Below are 25,393 nucleotides of genomic sequence, written 5' to 3' on the forward strand. Positions count from 1 at the left end.
TGTCATTTTTCGTCTGTCCAGTCAACCAAAATTTCACAGTAGGAACCAGTGTTAAAAACAGCAAAAAACACGGGGAATAAAAATATATAAAAATATGTAGGGACTTTTTTAAAAATCCTCCAAAATGTAGGGACTAAAAACATATTTAACCCTATATAAATTTACCTATATATATATATATATATATATATATAATTGCTTGCCTCCTCCTCAGATTACAAGTGAGATGGAATTATTGTTGAGAGTGGCTTTACTACTTTTCTTGTTTGAGCTCATAGCAACAATTGATACTCACTTTGGACCAAGCTCCATCAACATTCAAGTGCTCCCTAATGTCAAATTGATAACAACATCATGTTGTGATGATTGTTATTGCACAACAACAATCCCTCCTCTATGTCGTTGTGCAGATATTGTGAAAATTACATGCAATTCAGCTTGTAAATTGTGTGTTTGTAAAAGTACAATTCCACCACAGTGTCGTTGTATGGATCATACTAACTTCTGCTATGAACCATGTAATTGGAAAGGAACAAAAAAGGAAAAAAGATAATAAAGGTCATGTGAGTTGAATCTTTCAAATTATTCTACTCTTTATAGGTCTCATCTATTCAATGTTTGGTTCAATTTCTTGAACTTGTGGTAGCATCTCTTCGATGTATTCTCCTTTTCCTGCCAATGTTATTAGCCTTTGGATTAGCTTCTCCAGCCTCCAAAGGTAAATTCAGTATAGTTTTCTGACCCCTCATTCTGAAAGCTGCACAATCATAAGCTTTAGAAGCATCAATCTCACTGTCAAATGTTCCCAACCAAACACTGCATATCCTTTCCTTGAAGGGTCACAAATCTCTTAAGGAAATTTATCCCTTGGCCTTCTCCCCACTCCTCTGTAATGCTTTGCTCCATAACATATTTATTTGTTCCTTCTTCTCTAACACCATTGATTCTGCCATATTTGACTACTTCTCTATTTCAAAGGTACTTTCTTCATTCAAGTTTTGTACCTTATTATGAGAAGTAGAGTTAATAAATTTTGTATCAGCTTCAAATTTCATAGGATTGATAACTATTTTGTACCTGATAACTATTTTGTTCTGAAAAATATGAATCTTGATCAAACTCTGATGAAGTCATGAAGATGTATATTTAAATTTCATAGGATAGGACTGAGATTTGTGAAAAAAAGAGTCTGACATATCCTCTAAGAGATGCTGGCTCAATAATTTCAAACTTGAAGGTTCTTCTGATGTTGTCATGTTTATGAATTAATTTGGAAGTAATTGAATCAAAAGACTCAAATAAGAGACCAGATTACAATTAAAAGCAAAAAATTAACAAACATGAGGGGCATGATAACAGAAATTAAAACCTTTTCAATTTTCTCGGCCTCCTCGTGGGAATCAACCCTTTCATTTCTTTTTGAAATATGTTTCAATTACATTTCCATTTAGATCTGTTTATCTAATATACATCCATATTTTTCTTTTTGTTCTATACAATCTTAGCAAATTGGCATTCAAACAACTTTTTATTATAAGCTAAAAATATAGTAAAATTTAGCAAAGTGGACACCAAATATTAAGCCAAAAACGGAACAAGTTGCACACAAGAGATATCTCAGAAAAAAAATAATTCACTAAATAAAACAAGTTGCACATATAAATAGAGGGGTGCATAAAAAAGTCAACATACATATGCATCGAACCAGACAAGCAAGACTACTGAGCTGAACCAAACAAGATGTCGCGACAGCAACCTCTAGCAGCACCCATCTCCAACACCACAAACAACAACCAATAAAATATGTATAATAGGAGCTGTCAGACAATAATTTCATCCCACACATGCCTATGAATTTAGACAATAACTGAGTAACTTGTCAGATTAATAAACCATGATGAAACATGATACTTGAACCAGACATTCCTTGCACATAACCAACTCCAGACATTCAATCTAACTACCTCAAAAATAGTCGCAACTTGCAAAGAGATAGCTTTTGGATGCGAGATCACCCAATACTCGAGATAACAATAAACCATATAGATCACCAAGCTTCCCGATGGATACCCTCATTTCAAAATACATCATATGCTGGTTTCATCGAATAGGCGCCTCCTAGATCAGCAAATCATTTCAATCTGTCAATAGCACCCTCAACCTCCAAAACTACATTAGCCAGCAACACATTCAATAAGTCATACGATAATACGCCTACTGAATTCCCTTAGCCACTTCCACACTAAAAGCCATTGCCCCCCCTTCCATTCACCCATATCAGCCACCGTTGCATTTGGATAAGCAGCAATCCCATATTGAACCTTTTGCAATAATTTTGTCATTTGTTGAAATACAGTTAAACAGAAAATAAATAAAAGCCACGAACAAATTTGGGGTGAATTTAGGCCTTTTCTTAAAATATCTGGCTAACATTAGGATAATAATAATGTTGATGTTTAGCTTTTATTACTATCTCAAGCCTCTCTCAATTTTGAGCCCATGTCTTCCAAACAAGCTCTTCACTCAATCAAATAAGAATTTTGTTCCTTTAACTATATTGTTAATCATACACTAAACTATTCTTCCGTAGGAGTTTACATCAGAAGAATTCACCTTTTACAATTTATATCCTTTTGCAAGCTAAGAGTCTTCTCTTGCTTAAATTCCATATCACCCACCCACTAGAACTTTCCCTTCTTCTCGAGTCTTTTTCTACTCTATACCTTCACACTTTAGGTCAACTTACCCAATGCAAACCAGTCTAAATATGGGATAGTTAAGTCATGTCTCAATCAAACAATTATGTTTACTACCTCGGAACCCACATAGGTTAGGCAAGCTATGAATAGAAAGATGTTATACACATTAAGAAAACAACTCAGCAACTATTAAAGTGAAAGAGCCATCTAATAGTTTCTGTGGACTAAATAGGAACACATGGGTATTGACGATGTATGAGCAATATTTCCTACTAAATTTTTTATGTTACGACCTCCGTCAAGCAAATAGCAACTGATTTCTACTACATTTTAACAACAAATAAGACTCAAATATTACGTAATATAAACAATACCATCTTTATCAAATTCTTTGAAGAGTTGGTACAATATCATTTATCACTTCATCAATGTAATATAAGATGTACCTTCTGCAGAAAGGGCTTATGATATTATGTCTTTTGAACAAGAAAATTATGCCTTTTGAACAACATAATCCAGGTGCTTTCTTCTACAAATTAGGTTCTGCAGCAGGCCCAACCGCAATAGTATTCTGAAATGAACCAACCCGTATCAGACCTCAAGCAATTGCAGGTTCAGCCCGCATCATACCTGAAACAGAACGCGGTCTCTGAGCTAAATTCCAACCTTCAAGTAACTGACGAGCACATTTTTTCGGAAGTAAAGCTTGAGTCTAGCATTTTTTTTCATACGTTGTTCCCATAAACTCTATAATAGACAACTAAACAGAGCAGAATTATGAGCATCTAATAGTCCTAACAGTTCAAATTTATACTACCTTTGCAGTGGAAGCAGTGCATGCAGCTGCTGTAATTACATCAAAGCTCAGTCTATTCCAAAGTGTAGTACTACTTGAACAACAAAAGAATTCATATTGTAATCCACATTTTTGGTATAAAAATACATTAATAATGAAATTGCATTTAGGCCAACAATTTAGGGTCATCAAAAGACATATGTTCAATTTTCCCATCTAAGGCCACACAGGCACAAAACTATCATCCCAATTTACCAATATGAAAATGCAGGTATAGTCATCTCGCATCAAGGGTCACCGCCACTTACATTTCAACTTATTACTAAATATTCACACCAAATTGCATTCACTCAGACCATCAATTTAGGGCACAAGGACAAATATTCAAGTTAGGGATATCGAGGGGCATATATTCAATTTAGGGACATCGAGGAACAATATTCAATTTAGAGACATCGAGGGACATATATTCAATTTAGGGACATCGATGAACATATAAACTATTTCGCATCTACGGCGCAAATGTTCATCTCCACTTACATTCGAAGTTTATGAATAAGCATTCATTTTGAAATTCTATTCAGACCATCAATTTTGGGACATCAGGGGGGGGGGGGGGGGGCATATACTCAATTTAGGAAAATTCAGTATAGCTTTCTGAACCCTCATTCCGAAAGCAGCACAATCATAAGCTTTAGAAGCATCAATCTCACTGTGAAATGTTCCCAACCACGCACTACATCCTTTCCTTGAAGGGTCACCAATCTCTACAGTAAAATTTACCTCATGGCCTACTCCTCTCTCCTCTGTACTTATTTGATCCATAATATATTTATTTGTTCCTTCTTCCTTAACACCATTGATTCTGCCAAATTTAACTCCTCTGTTTCAAAGGTACTTTCTTCATTCAAGTATTGTACCAATAAATTTTGAATGTACCAAACAAAAAAAGTCAATAAATTTTGTATCAGCTTCAAAACCAAGGCTTTCAAGAAATATGAAAAATATGAATCCTGATCAATCTCTGATGAAGATGTATATTCAAATTTTATGGGACTGAGATTTCTGGAAAAAAGAGATGTTGGCTCAATAATTTCAAACTTGAAGGTTCTTCTGATGTTGTCATGTTTATGAATTATTATGGAAGTAATCAAATCAAAAGACTCAAATAAGAGATCAGTTTACAATTAAGAACAAAAAATTAACAAACATGAGGGGCACGGTAACATAATTGAATAACTTGATATTAAGATACAAAAGATAGATGAAACTAATCAAGAACACAGATGCATATAATTAGACTACAATTAGAAAAACATATTAAAAGAACAAAATTCTTAAACAATTGTATCCTTTCAAGAATTAACATTGCATGGTTCCTTCAAATGCACCTAATCAATTTCCTCAGCCTCCTCTTGACTTGGTGTTCAGTGATTTGTAGGAATCAACCCTTTCAGTTTCTTTTTGGAATATGTTCCAATGACATTTCCATTTTAGACCTGTTTATCATATATATGTTCCATATATATTTTTTTGTTCTAAACAATCTTAGCAAATTAGCATTCAAACAACTTTAGTCATTGTTTTTATTATAAGCTAAAAATATACTAAAATTTAGCACAATGGATGCCAAATATATTAGGCCAAAGACGGAACAAGCTGCACACAAGATATACCTCAGAGAGAAACATAATCCGCTAAATTAAACAAGTTGCACATATAAATTGAGGAGAGCAAAAAAAAGTCTACATACATATGCATCATTCCGGACCAGCAACCTACTGAGCTAAACCAACTCTAGAAGCACCCATCTCCAACCCCACAACAGCAACCAATAAAATCTGCATAGTTGGAGCTGTCGGACAATAATTTCATCCCACACATACAAGCCTATGAATTTAGATAATAACCAAATAACTTGTCAGATTAATAAACCATGATGAAACATGATAGTTGAACCAGGCATTCCTTGCACTTAACCAACTCCAGACTAACTACCTCAAAAATAGTCACAACTTGCAAAGAGACATCATTCGGATGCAAAATCACCCAATAGTCGAGATAACAACAAATCATTTAGATCACCAAGCATCCAAATGGATAGCTTCATTTGAAATTACCTTATGCTGATTTCATTGAATAAGTGCCTCCCAGATCAGCCAACCATTTCAATCTGTCAATAGTACGCCCAACCTCCAAAATTACATTAGCCAGCAACATACCAAAAGCCATTGGCACTCTTTCCATTCACCCAAATCTTTCATATTGAACCTTTTGCAATAATTAGTCATTTGTTGAAAGGCAGTTAAACAAAAAATAATTAAAGCCTCAAACAAATTAGAGGTGAATTTAGGTCTTTTCTTAAAATGTCTAGCTAACATTAGGATAATGCATTAGCCTATTTTCCATCCCACTCACCAACATAAAAGGAATTAAACATGAACCCATACATATTGTTGATGTTTAGCCAATCAGATCTGAAGCAGTCAAAAGTTCTATACGCATCAGACCTGAAACAGAACGCAGTCTCTGCGCTAAATTCCAACCTTCAAGTAACTGACAAGCACAGTGTTTTACCGTAAAGGTTGAGTCTAGCACTTGTTTCCATACATTTCATAAACTCCATAGTAGACAACAAACCAGAGCAAAATTATGAACATCTAATAGTCCTAACAGTTCAAATATTATACTGTACTACCTTTGCAGTGGAACTGGAAGCAGTGCATGCAGCTGCTGTAAATACATCAAAATTGAAGCTATGTCTGTATCAAAGTGTAGTACTACTTGCACAACAAATGAATTCATATTGTAATCCACATTTTTTGTATAAAAATTCATCTCATCAGGGTCATCCAAACACAACATGCAAAGACTTGTCTTAGAATTCTTTTAGCAAATACACAATTTCTCGGGGCCCAAAAAATTAGCCTTCTTAGGCATGAAAAATCAAGATTCACCGATTTAGCACACTCCTGGATAATCAAACTTCATATAAGCGGCATTGCTAAACCTGAAAGGATTTGCAAAGTCATTGAAGGTCCAATCAAGAAGCTTAAAATTAAAGTCATTGAATTTAGGCCAATAGTTTAGGGTCATCAAGGGACATATATTCAATTTTCAAATCTAAGGTCACACAGGCACAAAACCATCATCCCAATTTACAAATATGAAAAAGCATGTATAGTCATCGCGACAAGGGTCATCTCCGCGTACATTTCAAGTTATAACTAAGCATTCACATTGAAGTTGAATTCATCTACACCATCAACTTAGAAACATCAAGGGACATATATTCAAGTTAGGGATATCGAGGGACATATATTCAATTTAGGGACATATTTAGGGACATATTCAATTTAGGGACATCGATGGACATATAAACTATTTCGCATCTATTGCGCAAAGGGCCATCTCCACTTACATTTGAAGTTTATGAATAAGCACTCATATTGAGTCAAAAAAAATATCATGGAGACTCTGTGTTACTTCATGAAAGACAAAATTGGGTCAAATAAGTTAGAAAAAAAAAATCCAAAAGATAAAGGATAAAAACTGAAAACAAAGATATAGAAGTGATAAACTTGAAAGGATTTGCAGAAGGATGCTCTGCTCGCATGTGCTTCTTTAACTCATTATAGTTCCCGACAAGTGAGCAGCCATCCAGCATGCAGCTTCTTTTCATTTCATTGAGATAGTCTCGCACAGGTTCCACAACGGTCCAACCTTTATCCTGACCCCTACCTAGGGGGCAAGCAAGTTCAGTAACTTCATTCTTCTCATGAACCTTGCATGGGCTGTCCATTACATACGGAAATTACTTTGGTGTAAGCTTTCTTGTAATGATCAAGACAATGGGAATGACGAAGGCTAGTTCCACACATGTAGGGACGGCAACACTTGTCATGAGAAGAACAAAGAAGAACAGCATTGTGTGGATATTCCATGCACACAGAACATGTTACATCTTCGCACTCTTTCTTATCCAGGGCCTTAGAGCCTTTATTTTGACACATATCCTCACAAATGTCCCTTTTGCATCGAGCCAGAGGGTATGAAGTCAGTCGGTACTGACGAGAAGCAATCCTGCATCGCCCTCTACTTCCTTTTGCCATTTTCAAAATTGCAACAGAAACTGGAATTTAAACCACAACAATGTTTAAAAGAATACTATGATTTCAGTGATCTAACTATCATGTTGTGGAACTACCATTGCATTTACATATTTGTTTTGTGTAAACTGGAATAATTCAGACACCAGACGTACAAATCAAAACTAAATTTGCAAATGTTGCACGAATGTTTTTTTAAAATATCATGATAAGAAACTTAATTTACTTAAGAACCTGGAGGTTAAATGTTGACCAATTAAAAATCCATCCTCCACAAAAAAGAAAAGATGCAGACAAAACAGGAACTTATGTTCATACAAAAGAAAAACAAGAATGAACAGAAAAACACAATTTTTTATGCACTTCAAAAAGGGAACTTCTGCGGAAATAATCGGTTCCAAAACATGTACCTTGTTCCCTTACTCAAAAAAGTGAACTGACCCTCAATCACAATCTCAGATCAATTGTCCAAACTAATCAAACAATTTAACTTCAGAAGTTTATTTATATTTCTATGACCAATTTAATCAGTGACAATGAACTATTGAGGCTCGATGCAAACATTCAATCAAATAGCAACTATAGCCGGAATATGAACAAAATGCAATTGTTGCACTTCAGCAATATGCAATTTAGTACAAAGTGTTAGACAATAATTTCCCCAATCCGTAATCAACAACTGCTGGTGCATTAAACGTAGGTCCCTTCTTTAGCAATAGTAGACCACTAAAAGAGTCAATGTTCTAGCAATCACATATGTAACATTGAATCTATCGTCAAAATAATCAATGTTTAAATTGTCCAGTTCTTCATATCGACAAAGTATTACACTTGTCTGAATGGCTCCCCATCACGGAAAGGATAAACATATTTTGTCCTTTGAAACTAATGCTTCCTTTCCCATATTCTTGCCAAAATTAAAACCATTGGATGGGTGATCAGTCCACAGAGTAGTAACAGAAAATGCGTGTTTGGCTTAAATGGATGAAAGCAAGTTGTTTGGTATGTAAGAGATACTGAACATCGAACAAATAAATAGTAAGAATAAAGATTTTTCAAGTATCTTCCCATAATTAATTATGCCTAAGAGGTGGTAGACATTACAAAATTTGTGATTCTCTAATGACCGCAGATCAGTTTACTCATTAACTAACACGGCATACACCTCAATTCTTAACAGAGATCGAGTTAAAAGAACTTGGACATGGAATAATACAGCAACATGAAGCTGTAAATGAATAGTATGATTTAATTCATATAGAATAAAGAAATAGCAGATGAGGAATCATATTAGAAGACAGGGAGGATACACATGTCTAATCACTTTAAATCACAGATGCAGGCATAATAGTAAACCACATTCATTTGCCTGTTTTAGAAGTATTGTTACACTTTGAAAACAAATCAAAAGTCCATGAGTGCAGAGTCATGCTAAACTTCAAAGGAAGCTTAAAATTTTCTATTTCTACATTTATAATGAAATTTCACTAAGGCCAACAATTTAGAGTCATTAAGGAACATATTTTCAATTTTCGTATCTAAGGTCACACAGACACAAAACTATCATCCCAATTTCCACTATGAAAAAGCATGTATAGTGTCAAGGGTCATCTCTAGTTACATTTCAAGTTATGACTAAGCATTCTCATCGAATTGGATTCATTCAGACCATCAATTTAGGGACATCGAATTGCATTCATTTATACCATAAATTTAGGGTATCGAGCCATCAATTTAGGGACATCGAATTGCATTCATTTGGACCATCAATTTAGGGACATCGAATTGCATTCATTCAAACCATCAATTTAGGGACATCAAATTGCATTCATTCAAACCATCAATTTAGGGACATCGAGAGACATATATTCAATTTAGGGACATCGAGGAACATATATTCAATTTAGGGACATCAAGGAACATATAATCAATTTAGGGACATCGAGGAACATATATTCAATTTAGGGACATATATACTATTTCGCATCAATGGCACCAAGGGTCGTCTCCATTGAAATTCCATTCAGCCCATCAATATAGGGACATCAAGGGACAAATATTCAATTTAGGGACATCAAGGGACATATATTCAATTTAGGGACATCGAGGGACATATATCTCATTTAATTGACATCGAGGGACATATATACTATTTCGCATCAATGACACAAAAGGTCATCTCCACTTACATTTGAAGTTATGAATAAGCATTCATATTGAAATTCCATTCAAACCATCAATTTAGGGACATTGAGGGACGTCTACTCAATTAGGCATTAGGGCACACAAACATCTACCCAATTTACCTTGATAAGAAAATCATTATCAAGTCTGGACCTGCATTTCCAATAAACATTCATATTTCAAATTGCATTTAGAGCATCAAAATTTCCATGTATACCATCCTGATTCCATATGAATAAAGAATTCATATTGGTAAAAAACATATTAAGAGCATTCAAGCATTAACTTCAACAATTTTGTATGCTTTTCAAAGAAATTATCCAAATGATTATTTTTTTTATTCTATAATGTGACCGAGAAGAACAGACATCAGTTAGGCAGAGCTGTTAGTTCAGGTCGTAGAAGTCACTCACTCACACAGAAGTACTAAGGGCAATAAGCTTGATTGTGTTACTTGATGCAAGCATATATAAAATTTCCTTTAACATCCTAGACCTTAGCTACATGTCTTGTCTTGTGAAAAATATAAAGATAAAAACAGATGAAGTAAAATGTAAATGACAAGCAGCATGTAATACAATTAATCCAGTTGTCATGGTAAGAAGCTTACGCCTAAAAAATCACATAAACTCTCCCTTTGTTTTTGGTCAGCCATAATTATACCTCTCGGATCTAAATCAAGAAACTTCATCTCATTGTAAAAATAACAAATTAAAAACCATAGTAAGATCTCATACCTGAGTCAAACCAAACAGGTTCATCTCCACCACCAAAAACATAAATCTGACCATTGAACTCTACAACTGAAGCATATGGTCGGAGACAGTTCATAGGCTTGAGAGATTTGATCACATTCTGATAAGTACAAAACATATCCATGTCTGCAATAGAAGATTCTCCATATGAGCCGCATATTAAAAAAAATGAATCTTTGGCATCTAAATGCAGCTCAGCAGTTGGACTGATTACTTTCTGCTCAACATTTATCGGAGGAATATCACGTGTAGAGCAGGGTCATCTCCAATTATATTTCAAGTTATGACTAAGCATTCTCATCGAATTGGATTCTTTCAGACCAGACCATCAATATAGGGACATCGAATTGCATTCATTTATTTATACCATAAATTTAGGGGAATCGAGCCATCAATTTAGGGTCATCGAATTGCATTCATTAAAAAACCTTCAATTTAGGGACATCGAATTGCATTCATTTATACCATATAATTAGGGGCATCGAGCCATCAATTTAGGGACATCAAATTGCACTCATTAAGACAATCAATTTAGGGACATCGAATTGCATTCATTCAAACCATCAATTTATGGACATCGAATTGCATTCATTCAAGCGTCAATTTATTCAATTTAAAAGACATCGAGGGACATATACATATGTACTATTTCGCATCAATGGCACAAAGGGTCATCTCCACTTACATTTGAAGTTATGAATTAAGCATTCATGTTGAAATTCCATTCAAACCATCAATTTAGGGACATTGAGGGACGTATACTCAATTAGGCATTAGGGCACATAAACATCTCCCCCAATTTACCTTGATAAGAAAATCATTATCATGTCTGGACTTGCATTTCCAATAAAGAATTCATATTGGTAAAAAAAAAAATACATCTCACTGGGTCATTAACACATTATCCCAATACTTGTATTAAGAATTCTTAGACTTGAATAATCAAGACTTACCGATTTAGCATCTTCTAAGATAAACAAGATTAACATGTTAATATTGCAAACAAAAACAAACTTCAAAACAACATTCCACTCAAACCAATTATAGAAAGATTCAAAAAGATAATAAAGAATCAAGAATTGAAAGAGTGATGAAAATTACATTGATAGCAGCGACATTGACAAACTTGAAAGGATTTGCAGAGTCATTGAAGATCCAATCAAGAAGCTTAGAATTCTTTTCCATTTCTACTCATCTCTTTCAAATCGAATCAAGAAAGGGCTACAGAAATATGAAACCCTAAAATTGCGACACCGTTCAAATTAGGGTTCGAGTAATCAAGATTCGCGGAGAACGAATCAGTTTCGTAAACAGAGAAGAAATTGCGACATTGTGGGTTTGTTACTAGGGTTGAATCGATGATCAATTAGAATGAAATTGAAATTGAATTTGGTGTTAGAAAGATCTAAAACGGTAACCAAGAAACCTTATCACAAAGCCTTATACATGATCATGAATAATGACAGCGTGTGTTTGTTCTACGATCGAGTCGTATTTATAATGTCAAATGAAAAATAAAATTGAGTTGAAGTATTTTTTTGGTACAAGCGAGTTGTCTATATAAGAGTGAAAAATATAATAACTAATCCGCATAAAATCTAATTAGTCCATAATATTTTTATATATTAATGACCAATTAGTACTTCTTTTTTTTTTTTTGTAAAAAATGACCAATTAGTACTCCTATTAATAAGTTTAGGACAACTTTTTTTTTTTTATTTAAAGAATGACCAATCAGTAGTACTTCTATTATAATAAATTTAGCACTAGTTAATTTTTGGTATGAGAATAGTTAGATACTCAATTAACTTGTTAGAAATTTGTGAAGTTTAAAATGACTCTTTACGTTTTTTTTGTTACGTAGTTTAGTGGCTAAAAATTTCACTTTTAAAGTAGATAATTGGGGTATCTGGGGTTCAAATCTCAGCCCCTGCATATAAAATATGATATCCCTTACCAACTGAATTAAGTTCATTGGGACAAATGAGTCTCTAACATCCACTCATATTGATTTCATATCAATTAATTAAATGTTTAATTAATTATCTAATTAGAAGTCTAATTAGCCGTATTACTTAATCCGGCCACTAACTTATGTCACAATATAATTTTTGTTGTCTTTCAAAATCTTTTACTTTATGTAAGTCATTTCTTGAGTTAGATGTCCATTATACACATACATCTAAAAGGACCAGAGTTGAACATGTTGGTGATCTCTAAATTACGAGATCTCCGATATCCAAGCACAAGTTCTTTTGTTCTGTATAATAATCCTTATGGTTGTCTCATTTCAACAATTCAAATTTTGAATTACTTAAGTATATGTCAAATGATCTTATTCTATATAAGCTATTTCTGAATGCCTATAAATAAGATCATACATAAGTTTCTCAAAGTTGAAGCATGTAAGAAAATATTTTATTTTCTAAATTTCCATATTTTCTTTTGGACAACGATTGAGACTAAACATTCTCTCTTTATGGTTAAGGCAATCCCCTAATTTATTGACTTTCATGTCAAATTTACTTTTAACTTTATTAATATAACTCTTTTGTGATAACCTTAAGGGTGAAATTTCTAGCTATTACGCTATCTGACCACAAGTGAGATGCATTTTTATTATTGTTGTTGGAATATTATGTGTTTTCCAATAATAAATTTACTTTTAACTTTAAGGGTGAAATTTATAACCAATAATTTCTAGTCTAGTGGCTACGTGACCACTTTTAAAGTGAGATGCATTTTTAAAGTGTTTGCGGAGAATAGATTCCTCCAAAAAAAACTTCCTCATATTCCTCAATATTTTCAATTCCCACATTTCATTTCACCTTTTTCTTCTTTTCCTCTTCTCTCTCCACCTACATCAATGGTTAAAAACAAAATTTACCTAAATTTAACATGAGAGAATCTTCTCTCCATGTAATGTGCTTCATAATCTTATATTTATTTTATTATATTCCCTTAAAGTGAGAAATTTCACCCCTAAACATATTCCTACGAATATAAGATTGGGAATCACATTACAAACATTTTTAAAGTGAAATGTATTTTGGTTATTGTTGTTGAGAGTTGAGAGAAGTAGATAGAAATTAGAGATTTCTTCTTATGAACTCTTGAGAAATATTTTTGTACTCCTTCCGACTTCATATGTAAGCAAAACTAATATTTCTAAATTCATTGAAAAATGAATGTATTTAGTCTAAAATCTAGACCAAATACATCACTTTTTTAATGAATCTAGAAAAGTTATGTTTACTTATATATGAAACCGGAGGGAGTAATTCATTTAAATCTCTCTCTCATAAACATTGTTCTACGGTGAAAGAAGAGTTATTCCCTAAATAGTTCATATTAACTTAATTTGTTTAGTATTAGTTAATTTTTTTAATGACAAATTATTAGTTATTAGTATATTACTTTTTCTTTGCTAAAATTTGAACCTAAACTTCAAACTTTTTAGTTCTTAGTTCAACCGGCTTAAAAGATAACCATGGACATGAATTCAAAAAGAGAAACGGAGGGGAAGAAGCAACCGTCGAGTCCAATGCTTATCCCACGAGAAAAAGCAAAGAACAGACTTTCTGCATAGTGTCACACAGATAACTAATTTTGTGTAAGCCTTGGAGTAACAAAGTCTATTCATTATTTTCATGTATCACCACCAACAAAGTACTATCTAGAAACAGTGATTAAAAAATACTCCTATTTATTTATACCAGTAACCAACATGAACTTCCTTACAAGATTCTAGATTGATCGAGCACATTACATCATATGTAATAGTATTATTTATATCCAAATTATATAACCAAACTAATATTGGTCAGAAATCATTATAGATATCTTCAAAATTTGACCAGGAGATATTTCAAAAAGTAATAAGAAAATTGTATGAAATTCTAGTTATTATTGATTAAAAAACATAAAGTCACTTTATGGTAATATCTAAAATCTAATAGAATGATTGTGCAAGAGTATTGATTAAAAAAACAAAAAGTCACTTTATTTATGGTAATATCTAAAATCCAATAGAATGATTGTGCAAAAAAAATTAAACCTTCAGCCTATATATTTCTTTCATTATTCTGTCGAGCTATACCAATATTTTTTTTCTTTCAATAATCATAATTACGAGAGATCGAATTGTGATTCTCCATATCAAGTTCAGTATTAATTACCACCGAATCAACTAATTGATATACAAGTAACTTTCAAATACGTTTAAATACACTACTAATAGTATATATTTGGTAAAGATTTCATATTATAGGGATGGATTAAAAACCTGAAATTTTTGTTTTTTATGGATGGGTATTTTTTTTATAAAAAAAAAAGCCAAAGAATTATATTAAACACTTTAAGTATAAGAAATGCTTAAAAATAAGAGTTCATACATTGTACATAACATAATAAGAATAAAATATCAATTTGACACAAGCCCTAAACAAGTTTTTGGGTTTAACAACCAATGATTTAAATTTAAAAAAAAAAAAGAAGCTTTTAACACAAATGATTTTATGTTATAAACAAACCTTTCCGGTAGACATTTTCTTGCAGTCAATAATTCTATTATTACGTTCTTTTCAAATAGACCAAACAGACGTTAACCATATAACTTGAAAATAGCTTATAGTAGATTTGGCAAATGTCGTGCGCCTCACAAAATTGAGATGTCAAAGCAATAGCGTTATCAGGAAAAACACATGAAATCCCTAACCGAGAAATAATGTCACTCCAGGCCGCACCAAAGACAGGACAATTCAAGAATAAATGGTGAATATTCTTCACTCAATACAACCAACTGAGCACAAGATAAAATCATTATGAAGACACCCTTAAATGAAAACAAGAATTAGTTATCAAATGAATCTAAAATGTTAAAATTTACTTATAGTTAAGGTCATAGGTAGGGAGTATATACAAAGAATTCATTCATTCAAATTCAAATGAATACAGGATGCTCAATCCCAATTCAATTGCTTTTGAATGTGCTCTTAGGAGTTAGCATCTTCCAAGTAACAAATACTCTTTAGAAGGCATTGTAGGATAAGATGTTTTATTAGTATCATTTATATGCACCTCTCACACGAGAGGAATATTTACATGGTCGTTCAATTTAGAAACTCAATTTGGTTACACACATGATTAAATTATATATTTTTAAAATAATTAAATAATATATATTGTTATGTATGTGTGATCAAATTAAGGATACTTTAATTTGACCAAAAAAAACTAAGATTACTTTAATCCGTAAAATATAAATACTAAACTGAATAATACATAATAATATAAGATAGAACAACATAAAATAAACATTTAAGATATTAAACAAACTTTAGTTCGACCTAATCCATTATTTTTTAGCAATTAAACGCTCGTAAATGTTCAAATATTTGTGACTAACCAATTATTTTTCCTCACACAACGCAGATAGAAAATCTTTTTCTCAAAGCACATTTATCTCAACTTCTCTCTCTCTTACTTGGCTCCATATCTCAACTTCTCTCTCTTACTTGGCATGAAATCAATAGTGTAAACAAAGACGGCACCATGCCATTTTAGCATGTGTCAACCTCATTAATCCAATGCCAACTATATAAAATAAATCCAAACCCAAAATAAAAATATCTCAAATACCAACACAACACACACACTATCATAATTGACTACTACTACCCTTCACATGAAGAAACCAACCCCACAACTCATCAAAATCCTCAACCAACAGTTCTCATCCCATCTACCCTTAATTTCTTAACTATTAAGAATTTTTAAAAAAAAAAACCACGTGCTGACAAATTTCACCGAAAACCACTCGCAAATAAGCACTTATTTTTAAGTCTACAAATTATCCTCTGTTTTTTCTTTAACTCAACACCGCTTAACTCTGTTTTCATCCAAATGACTCTGTTTTCATTAACCTTTCTTCCTATTCACCACACCACCATTACCAATACTTTCCTTCTAAGAAAATCAACATTTTCTCATACCCTTTTGCATAAAAATCATATTTCCAATAACCCAATTGTAAACTCCACCAACAAACACTCTCATATTCTTCTTCATTTTCCTTCTCTGTTTTGCTCTGTTTCTCATAAATCACAATACATAGATGACTGATGCAAATGTTGCCGCATTTGATGAATTTCTCCATGGATGGATTATTCGTCAAAGAAACTATCTTGATGAGCTTCTCTCAGCTCAACAACAGCAACAAGAGTTGGATGATTCTGATAGAAGGAATTTGTTAAACAGAGTACTCTGTCACTATGGACAATACTATGAAGAGAAATCAAAGATAGCCCATCAAAATATTCTCCTTCTTTTCTCACCACCATGGTTTAGTTCATTGGAAAGAGCCTTTCTTTGGGTAGCAGGGTTCAAACCAGGACTTACATTTCAACTTGTGAACAAAACTTTGGAGGATTTGTCAGAGGATCAGAGGCAGAGGTTGAGTGAACTCAAACAAGAGACAAAGATGAAGGAGAGAGAACTCAATGATGAATTGGCTAAGGTTCATGAGAGTATGGCAGGTCTACCACTTGTTGACATGATTAGAAGCCATGGAAGAGTGTGTTTGAGTAGGTCATTCATGGCAGAGGAAGGTACAGTTCCAAGTACAGTGAAGGAAACATTGGAGAATCTGGTAACAAATGCTGATACTTTGAGGACTGAGACAGCTTTGAGAGTTGTGCAGATGTTGAAACCAGCTCAGGTTCTCAACTTTTTTGTTGCTGTGGCTCAGCTTCAACTCAAGATCAGGTCTTTGGGTTTGGATAAGGATGCTCAGAGTGAAAACCAAGGTTGAATTGAATCATTGGAATTTTCTGTAAGGTGGTTTTGGTTTTCATTCTCCTTCTCCTTTCCCTTTTTTCTTTCCTTCATGTCTTTCTTTATATATATATATATATATATATATATATATATATATATATATATATATATTATATTATATATACTTTTTAAAATATAGTTTGAGTTGTGTAATAGATAGGCCTAAGCAGTGATGATGGTGATGATGTGCATTGATTAGTGTGCATTCAGGTTATCTACCCCTAATGTTGTTTCCTTGATGAGCATCCTTGATGAGCAAGATCAGGTCATGCAATGCATGCTTTATCAGGAAGCTAGAATATCACTTTCCAAAGAAAGAGTGACAGGCACACCAGGATGATCAGATCTTCACTCAAACAACTGCCTCTGATTTAATTATTTATTTCTTATTATATTAATATTATAGTATCATATTTACTTAGTAGATGTTTTTTCTTTTGTGATGTTAAGACATGTTTGTGAGTGAAGAAGAACTTAGATGCATATGATGTGGGACCTTAAAAAGAATCATATTTTCAATTTCCAGTGCATTTGGACATTTGCATCATAACAGGTGTATTTTATATGCTTTCCTCAACACATGGTTCATTCTTCACACAGCAAAAGGGGGAAAGAAGGTGCAGAAATACCAAAGCAGAAGTCTCAAGCATTGAAAATGAAGCAGATACATAAAGTGGAAAAAATGTGATCAAGAAGCTTGTTCTTCATAGCATTTACCAACAAAAGAAAAAGAGATGTAGATTTCAAGAATATCCAATATCATTACTTCTTTTATTTCACTGTTTTGTGTAACCTATCCAAACATTTTACAACTATTATTGGAATTATTGAATGCTTCTGTTTTTGGTACTTGATTACAAAATATGCTTCTGTTTTTAGAGGAACACTTATAGATTTTCACATTCTACTTCTTTGTGTAGCTGGCTTAAAGCTGGCAAACCCAGTAACTTCTCTTCCTGTGACCAAAGTATTGATTTCATACGTGCCTTCGTAGGTGTAGATAGGTTCTAAGTCACAAAATGCCTGCAAAGTTAGAGAAGTACAGTAGAAAAGATGTCAGATAACAAAATATCCAATATTAAACCTGCACAGACACTTCTGATTAAAAGCGTGTTCGAACACTGACACATGTAATTACATTTAGCACGACACTTCTGATTAAATGCAACTAAAAGCGACATAAACCTATTCTCAGTGCTAAAAAATGTGATTATCACTTCTAAAGTATAGAGGCACTAAGGATGTCTAGTGGCACTGGTAGTCATATTCTGCAAGCTTGTACTTGATCAAATCCAATTTAATTATGCAAGCTTGTTCTTGATCAAATCCAATTTAATTATACCCTACTAAAAGCCTTCACCAACAAATCAAGTAAAGCCATAAGTAGATAGCATGAGGTAGGTTCATAGGTCTTGGTGTGAAGAGGAAGTTGGGCAGTTTGAATGGATATGAGATGATCATTATGATGCAATTGGCCCACAATTCCATCCTTATCCAAAAACCTCATTTATTGTTATCATAAATTTCATGCAGGGGCTATATACTATTATCAGCATCCACTCATTTTAATAAAATTCATTCTCGGACCTTGGAGTTTTTACTTTTGGTGAGGACTTTGGAATTTATAATATCTTACTAAAAACAATTATACATTACCACAATTAAATCTATAGATTAGAATGGAGAATGAACAAAATAAACATTAAATAAGTAGGCATGATAAGAACCTTAGCCACTAGAAAATCAGACAAAATTCCATTTCCTCCAAGCAATTCTCTCCCCAAAGCAGCTGTTTCTCTTGCCCTCAAGGTGATCCATGACTGTAAAAATATTGACAATTTATTATCAGTTACCTACCACAATAAAGTGAAATTAATAGTAATAACAAAGTAGACCACTTAGGACAAATTAGACTTAAGTGGTTAATGAGTTCCTCTTAGGACGAATTGTTCGGAAGAACTCGAGTTCGATTTTTGGTAGGAACAATTCTTAGTCAAGTTTTACTTACCTCACGGCCTCACTCTGAATTACAGGGGCTCTAGTCCTCTGAGAACCAGAGAGTTAGTATCCAAAAAAAAATGTAGACCACTTAGAATTTTATTTTATTTTTACTAGAACCACCTAGAATTTTTATTACTAGGTGGTCATGTCTTATTTTGTAGGGGCGGGTGATTACAATGCTGGCCATTGAAGATCTCGTGGAATAGAAATTTGTTCAACAAATTTCACTACGCTACCGCGCTGTACAACACTATGTACTAAATGGCGTATCGCGAAATGAATAGCAGTTTGTTTGTCCGAATTCTACTATGCTATGACGCCGCTATATGACAACACTGGATGAATACGGATGTGAGTAAATTATTACTAATTACCTTCCCTAAGCTAGCATGACCAGGGGTCATTTTACCACTTTCATACAACTTGCATAGACGCCAACCAACAAGAATCATTGCTTGAACATTACTGAGCATTTGAACAAGTTTCTGCTGGTTGATTTGGAAAGCTGCTAATGGTGCTCCAAATTGTTTCCTCTCCTTTAGGTACCTTTAAATCACATACAATTCAGAATGATATGCAATGAAAGCTTTAGTTGAAGTATTATATAAGCATGCTATTTTCTTAATGACAAATATTAGTATCGTTACTTCGATTATTTCTTATCGTTCCGCTCTTTTAAGTGTGCTGTTTAACTAAGGACATACCTGTGACACATATCATAGATGCCCATTGATATACCAATAGGTTGCCAAGCAACCATCACACGTGAAACAGCAAGTACCTGTTTAAAGATAACTAAAACAAATAAGCCACGTGTAATTTACAGACGAAAGACAAAATTACTAGTAAAGAATGCATATAATCTCCAAGAGAAGGAAAGAAGGAAATTATGCTGTTCTTATTTTCATAAGCAAATGTGACAATATTTACAAATAAAACGTTCCACTAAGGAAAAACCAGCATTAGCATTCTAGTGCACTGTTAACCGTAGAACCAGACAAATGTTGATCTTGTTCATAGCCTAAGACTTGCAGAAGCTTACAAAGGCATGGCATTTGGCTCTAAAAGAGGACACAGGTATATGCTCTACTACTTCATCATCAAATAATAGAAATTATATGAACCAAACTTTTAATAGTCATTGGGTGTTGAAATGTTGAAACCATACAATTATTATATGAATAACAGCAGAAAATTACCACATAAATGTTACCTTGTTTGTATCCTGAAAAGAATTTACTCCTTCTATTCTGTCCTCATCAGGGACAAAAACTTTCTTCATAACAATGTCACCATTTTGTACGATTCTAAGTCCAATTTTATTCTCTATTTTTGTGACAGTTAAACCAGGTGCATCCTTTTTTACGATATATCTGAAACAATATGTATATAAAAAAATGTAAATACATTGAGTACTTGTGAAGCAGGGCATAAAAGCATCAACAAAATACAACGCTTAAAAGAAATACATAAGCAAAAAAAAATCTAGCATTGTAATGGTTACATTCATTTCATATTTTCACTAGTCATTACTAAAAAATGTCACATTATGTCCATATCCGTTTGTAGTTTGGACCAGTTTAACAGGAAACGATGAAAACAGTAAAAGCATAGTTTCATTTTATTCATTATTAGTGCAAATAGAAGAAAAAAACACACAAAAACAAACACTCTCGAGCCAAAACAGGTCCTAAAATGTTTCGTGATTTGTTTTCCCAGGCTATATTCTTAATACGATACGTGCACCCAAAAATATAGAAAGAGAGAACTTATCTTCTAGTTGATTTGTGAAGTTCTAGCCAGGTAATGAGCATAAATAGGTAAAACTTCACTTATCAAAGACCAAACATTCACATCTATGTTAATTATCACATTCATTCCCACGTTTCTATTTTCTTTTGGGTTAGGGAAGAGTACAGGAGAGTCTATGAAATTTCACGGATAGTCGGATCTCCGGCTTTAGATGAAATAGAATGCTAATAGTTCACATATAAGCATGCCTATATATATATATATATATATATATATATATGGATATAACAATGACAGGACTAACTACACATATCACATACCCATTTATTTGATTTGTTGAGGTATTCCTGGCGAAGATAACCAACAAATCAGCAAATGTACTGTTTCCTATCCACCGCTTTTGGCCCTCAAGAATCCAACCACCTTCCACCTGATATTTTCAATGAAAAGGACTACATTATTCAACAATGGAACAATGGATCACAGTGAAGTATGTCTCATTAGAAAGACAAATAAGACACTATACCTTAGTTGCTATGGTCTTCAAAGCACTGGCATCACTTCCATAGTCAGGTTCAGTCAAAGCCTAACAAAACAAAAACTCTTTGAGAAGTTGTGACCTCAGAAAATTACAAAAATACTCAAATCTAAGGAAGTTAGTTTACCCAACATGCTATAGTTTTTAGCTGTGCCAACGAAGGTAGATATTTTTGCTTCTGAGCTTCAGACCCACACAATGCTATACTTTGTGGTCAATCAAAGATATAACATGTAAGGAACTATGAATAACTATTAGCAAAACAATTACAATTCAAAGATTTATTATTAACAAATATCGATATTACCAATAGTGAGCATTGCCAAGGATGAATGAACTAAAATGAAAGTTGAACAACTTGCATCAACTCTAGCAACTTCTGCCGTAGCAATAGCACTTCCAGTTATTGAAAGTCCAGGACAACCATAACCCTGAGAATCAATCGCAACTAGCTAAAAACTCTTTGAACTATCTTAGACCTAAGACAAAATATAACGGAAATACGTAAATAGTGAACCTTGATTGTGCCACCAGAAATACCCAGTTCAGCAAGCTTTGGAATAGCATGAAATGGGAATTCGGCTTTCTCCCAATACTGTAAAAAAACACGAGATTAAGTGTAAGAAGAGAGGTAACATCATTATAGAATCTTCAATATACTATACACTATATATACTAATCTCCTTCACTCTCCATCCCAAAAGATACAAACATCAAATAAAATATTGGTCTTTCATTTGTCAGCACACACACAGTCACAAACAAACACACACGCACACAAACACGTGAATTAATATACAATCAGGTCCCTCAAAGAAGCATCTTTGAGGACCATTTTAATATGTATCATAACCAAATTACCAATTGTAAATATACTCGCAAAGCACCAAAATATATACTTACTTTGAATACATTAAAACAGCAAAAACCAAAAGAAAAAGAAACAAAAGAAGCTTGCCTTGGTCATTATGGGAGCAATTTCTTTTTCCATACACGCTCTCACTTTCAACCTAATGGCCTTCTCCTCCGGTTTCAACAAGTCATCATATTGAAAATAATCTGAAACTGCACTTACCAACAATCAACACAAAACAAAATGTAAGTCAATCCTCCAAACAGTATAAAGATACTATTACTAAGATTAACAGTATAAAGATCAAAGTGTATATTTGTCGAAAATCCAGACTTTCAATACATTACATACATACACACATATCTGAATTTGGCTCCTATAATTGAAGGTTTCATTTAATAGTTTCAACTAACTATTAAGTGCACAAAATATTAACGCTTAATTGCAGTTTTGGTCATAAATTTTCATTCACTCAGGAAATTAGTCCCCCTTTTTCAAATCCAGTTTTTTGGTTCTAAAAGTGGTGTTGCAGCTAGTCTTTTTTATTAACATGGCATAAAACCTGTATATTATAAATCCAGCTGGATTATTCTAGGTCAGTAGATTTTATGTCATGTCAATAAAACTTGTCATGTCACCACTTTTGAATTCAAAAAACTGACCAAGGGACCAAAAATTTGGATTTTAAAAAGGGTCAAAATCCGCGAGAGAGTGAAAATAGGGGATCATGTTACCGATTTCCATGTGCAAGTTGGACTTCATGAACCCAACTTGGAGTTCCACATTGGAAGTCATGAACCCGGTGTGAGGGTCTATATAGGATTGAACAATCCTCCCCTTTCAATCATGGTTTTGAGGTGGAGTTAGGTTCAATCCGTATCAGATCAAAACTGCAATTATGTCAAATATTAATAGTTTTTTTGGGTTTTCACCCTCTGGTTCCTAGGGGAAAGGGGCCCTAGTAGTCCAGAGTTCGGGGCGAGTTTTGGCATCAAGTGGTTTCAGTCCCTCCCAAATGCAGTTGGGGGGATCGAACCGTGGTCCTCCCTACCAAGTCCAGCGTCAATCACCACTGAACCAACTAACATTTGGTAATCAAATATATTAATAGTTTGAAAAATTAATTTTTTGACACAAGTCAAATATATATATATATATATTTTGTCAAACAGCTTAAATAAGGAGGGAATCACGGATTTGAACCGACCTCTACATATTGCAATGTTTGTGCCAATTGAGCTATACTCACAGGAACAACAGATAGTCAAATTTTACCTCTACCAATGTATGAATGAACATAAACATGCAAGCATATGTGATGATGTTATTAGGTAGTTACCACAAGGAGGAAAAGTAGAGGCTGGAGTTGCTTGTGGAAATGCCAAAGAGACATCAAGTGGTGGCAAATTAAAATATGAAGGCATCTTTCCATTCTTATCATCTGTAACAAAATCATCATAATATACAATTATTATTATTAGCAACAAAACAAGATGATATAGTTTAATAATAAATAAAATGATATTATATTTATATTAAATATTGAAGAGATCAGAAAGAAAATGGAAGGAAATTGGAGTGAAAGAAAGAAACCTGGATTGGAACGAGTCATGGTGGTGGAAGAAGAAAGAAGAGAAAGGGTGAAATGAAGCGATTTGGGTAGGTTTGTATTGGGAAAAGTGAAATTGATGATGATGATCAAGAAGAAGAAAAAGAAAACACGGACAATAAATATGACTACACGACACTGTATGTCGTATATATCTTCCACGTCTATTAATTATTTTTCCTTTTTAAAGTGACGACAAAGATAATATGTTTGTTGCTTGTGAGTATTAGGATTATACTAATTTTGGCATAAGTAAGTTCATACCATTTTTTTCCTTTTATCAAAGGATATTTATAGCATTTTATTAATAATAAGGTGGATAATACTCCCTTCGGTCCTTTTTATAAGGAACACTTAGGGCAAAAAAATTGGTCCTTTTTATAAGAAACTTTGACCAATTTTCAAATATTTTAAATGTTCAATTTCACTTATGTCCTTATTTATTATGAGAGAGAATTTAAAAATAATTAAGTTAGTTGAATAAAGAGTAATTAAATAAGGGTATACATGGAATAAATTTAAATTTATAAAAGTATTAAATGAAAATAACTATGTTAAATGTGTTTCCATAATCTGTGTGATTTTTTCAAAGTGTTCCTTATAAAAAGGACCGGAGGGAGTACATGTCAATATGTCAATAAAATATCACAGCTACCGATAGAAGTGACTATTTTTATTAGTGCATGTATTACCTCATTTTCTTTGTCTTCAATTAAATTCAACGTAAAGGTCCGTTTGAACTGCAAAATATAAATACTGGACAGAACAGTACAGAACAGTACAAGACAGAACAACACAAGACAAACGTTTAAGGTATTGAACAAATTTTGTGTTGTACGATGTTTGGTGGACAAAAGGTTATTTTGGTATTTTAGACAACTTGTGATGAGGACAAAAAGTTGTCCTGTGGTTCTGTGGGGGCCAAGAATTTCAAGTTTTGTCCTGTCCCTTGGCCCCCAGTTTGTCCAGTACCAGGAACAGTTTTAAAATCAAACACAGTACAGCAGGAGTTGTCATGTCCAGTCCCTTATTTTTTAGCAGATCAAACGCACCCTAAGAGTTTTCAAACGACTTAAAAAATAATTGTTTTGGTATATGTCATTTTCTATTTTAATTGAATTGTTGGGTAAGCAATTTCTGTTAAGTCGGTGTTATTTACTATTTTATTACTTGACGATTTTAGTATAATTGCTAAAATACTCATTAACACATTACGCATTGTCATAATCTATGATCTGAACATACAACAACTTCTTCTCT

At 33.2% G+C, this 25,393-nt stretch overlaps 2 protein-coding genes and 3 pseudogenes across 3 annotated transcripts; 1 reads left to right on the plus strand and 4 right to left on the minus strand.

Annotated features, from left to right (window-relative positions):
- Positions 1-550: 550 nt before the first annotated feature.
- LOC123892470 lies at positions 551-1,483 on the minus strand (annotated as a pseudogene).
- Positions 1,484-4,131: 2,648 nt separating this feature from the next.
- On the minus strand, positions 4,132-6,813 carry LOC123891965 (annotated as a pseudogene).
- Positions 6,814-6,982: 169 nt separating this feature from the next.
- On the minus strand, positions 6,983-7,607 carry LOC123892469 (annotated as a pseudogene).
- Positions 7,608-15,793: 8,186 nt separating this feature from the next.
- On the plus strand, positions 15,794-18,082 carry LOC123892468 (protein ZW2-like). Of its 2 annotated transcripts, none has more exons than XR_006803200.1 (2): positions 15,794-17,453; positions 17,500-18,082. XR_006803200.1 is itself a non-coding variant. In XM_045942250.1 (2 exons), the coding sequence occupies exon 1, from the start codon at positions 16,659-16,661 to the stop codon at positions 17,352-17,354; it is 696 nt and encodes a 231-aa protein (XP_045798206.1). In that variant the 5' UTR covers positions 16,184-16,658; the 3' UTR covers positions 17,355-17,380; positions 17,981-18,082. The 2 variants fall into 2 exon arrangements, 1 of the variants encoding a protein (XP_045798206.1); XM_045942250.1 differs by having other exon boundaries at positions 16,184-17,380; positions 17,981-18,082.
- Positions 18,083-18,117: 35 nt separating this feature from the next.
- On the minus strand, positions 18,118-24,325 carry LOC123892466 (acyl-coenzyme A oxidase 4, peroxisomal-like). The gene is made up of 13 exons (XM_045942249.1): positions 24,118-24,325; positions 23,864-23,965; positions 22,630-22,736; positions 22,189-22,266; positions 21,979-22,102; positions 21,799-21,872; positions 21,660-21,719; positions 21,454-21,563; positions 20,595-20,754; positions 20,086-20,162; positions 19,756-19,927; positions 19,108-19,200; positions 18,118-18,403 (listed from the first exon to the last, which is right to left on the minus strand). Exons 1-13 carry the CDS (start codon positions 24,134-24,136, stop codon positions 18,278-18,280), a joined length of 1,302 nt encoding a protein of 433 aa, XP_045798205.1. The 5' UTR covers positions 24,137-24,325; the 3' UTR covers positions 18,118-18,277.
- Positions 24,326-25,393: the final 1,068 nt, after the last annotated feature.

The sequence above is a fragment of the Trifolium pratense genome, linkage group LG6 (assembly GCF_020283565.1).
Source record: "Trifolium pratense cultivar HEN17-A07 linkage group LG6, ARS_RC_1.1, whole genome shotgun sequence".
NCBI classification, from domain to species: domain Eukaryota; kingdom Viridiplantae; phylum Streptophyta; class Magnoliopsida; order Fabales; family Fabaceae; genus Trifolium; species Trifolium pratense.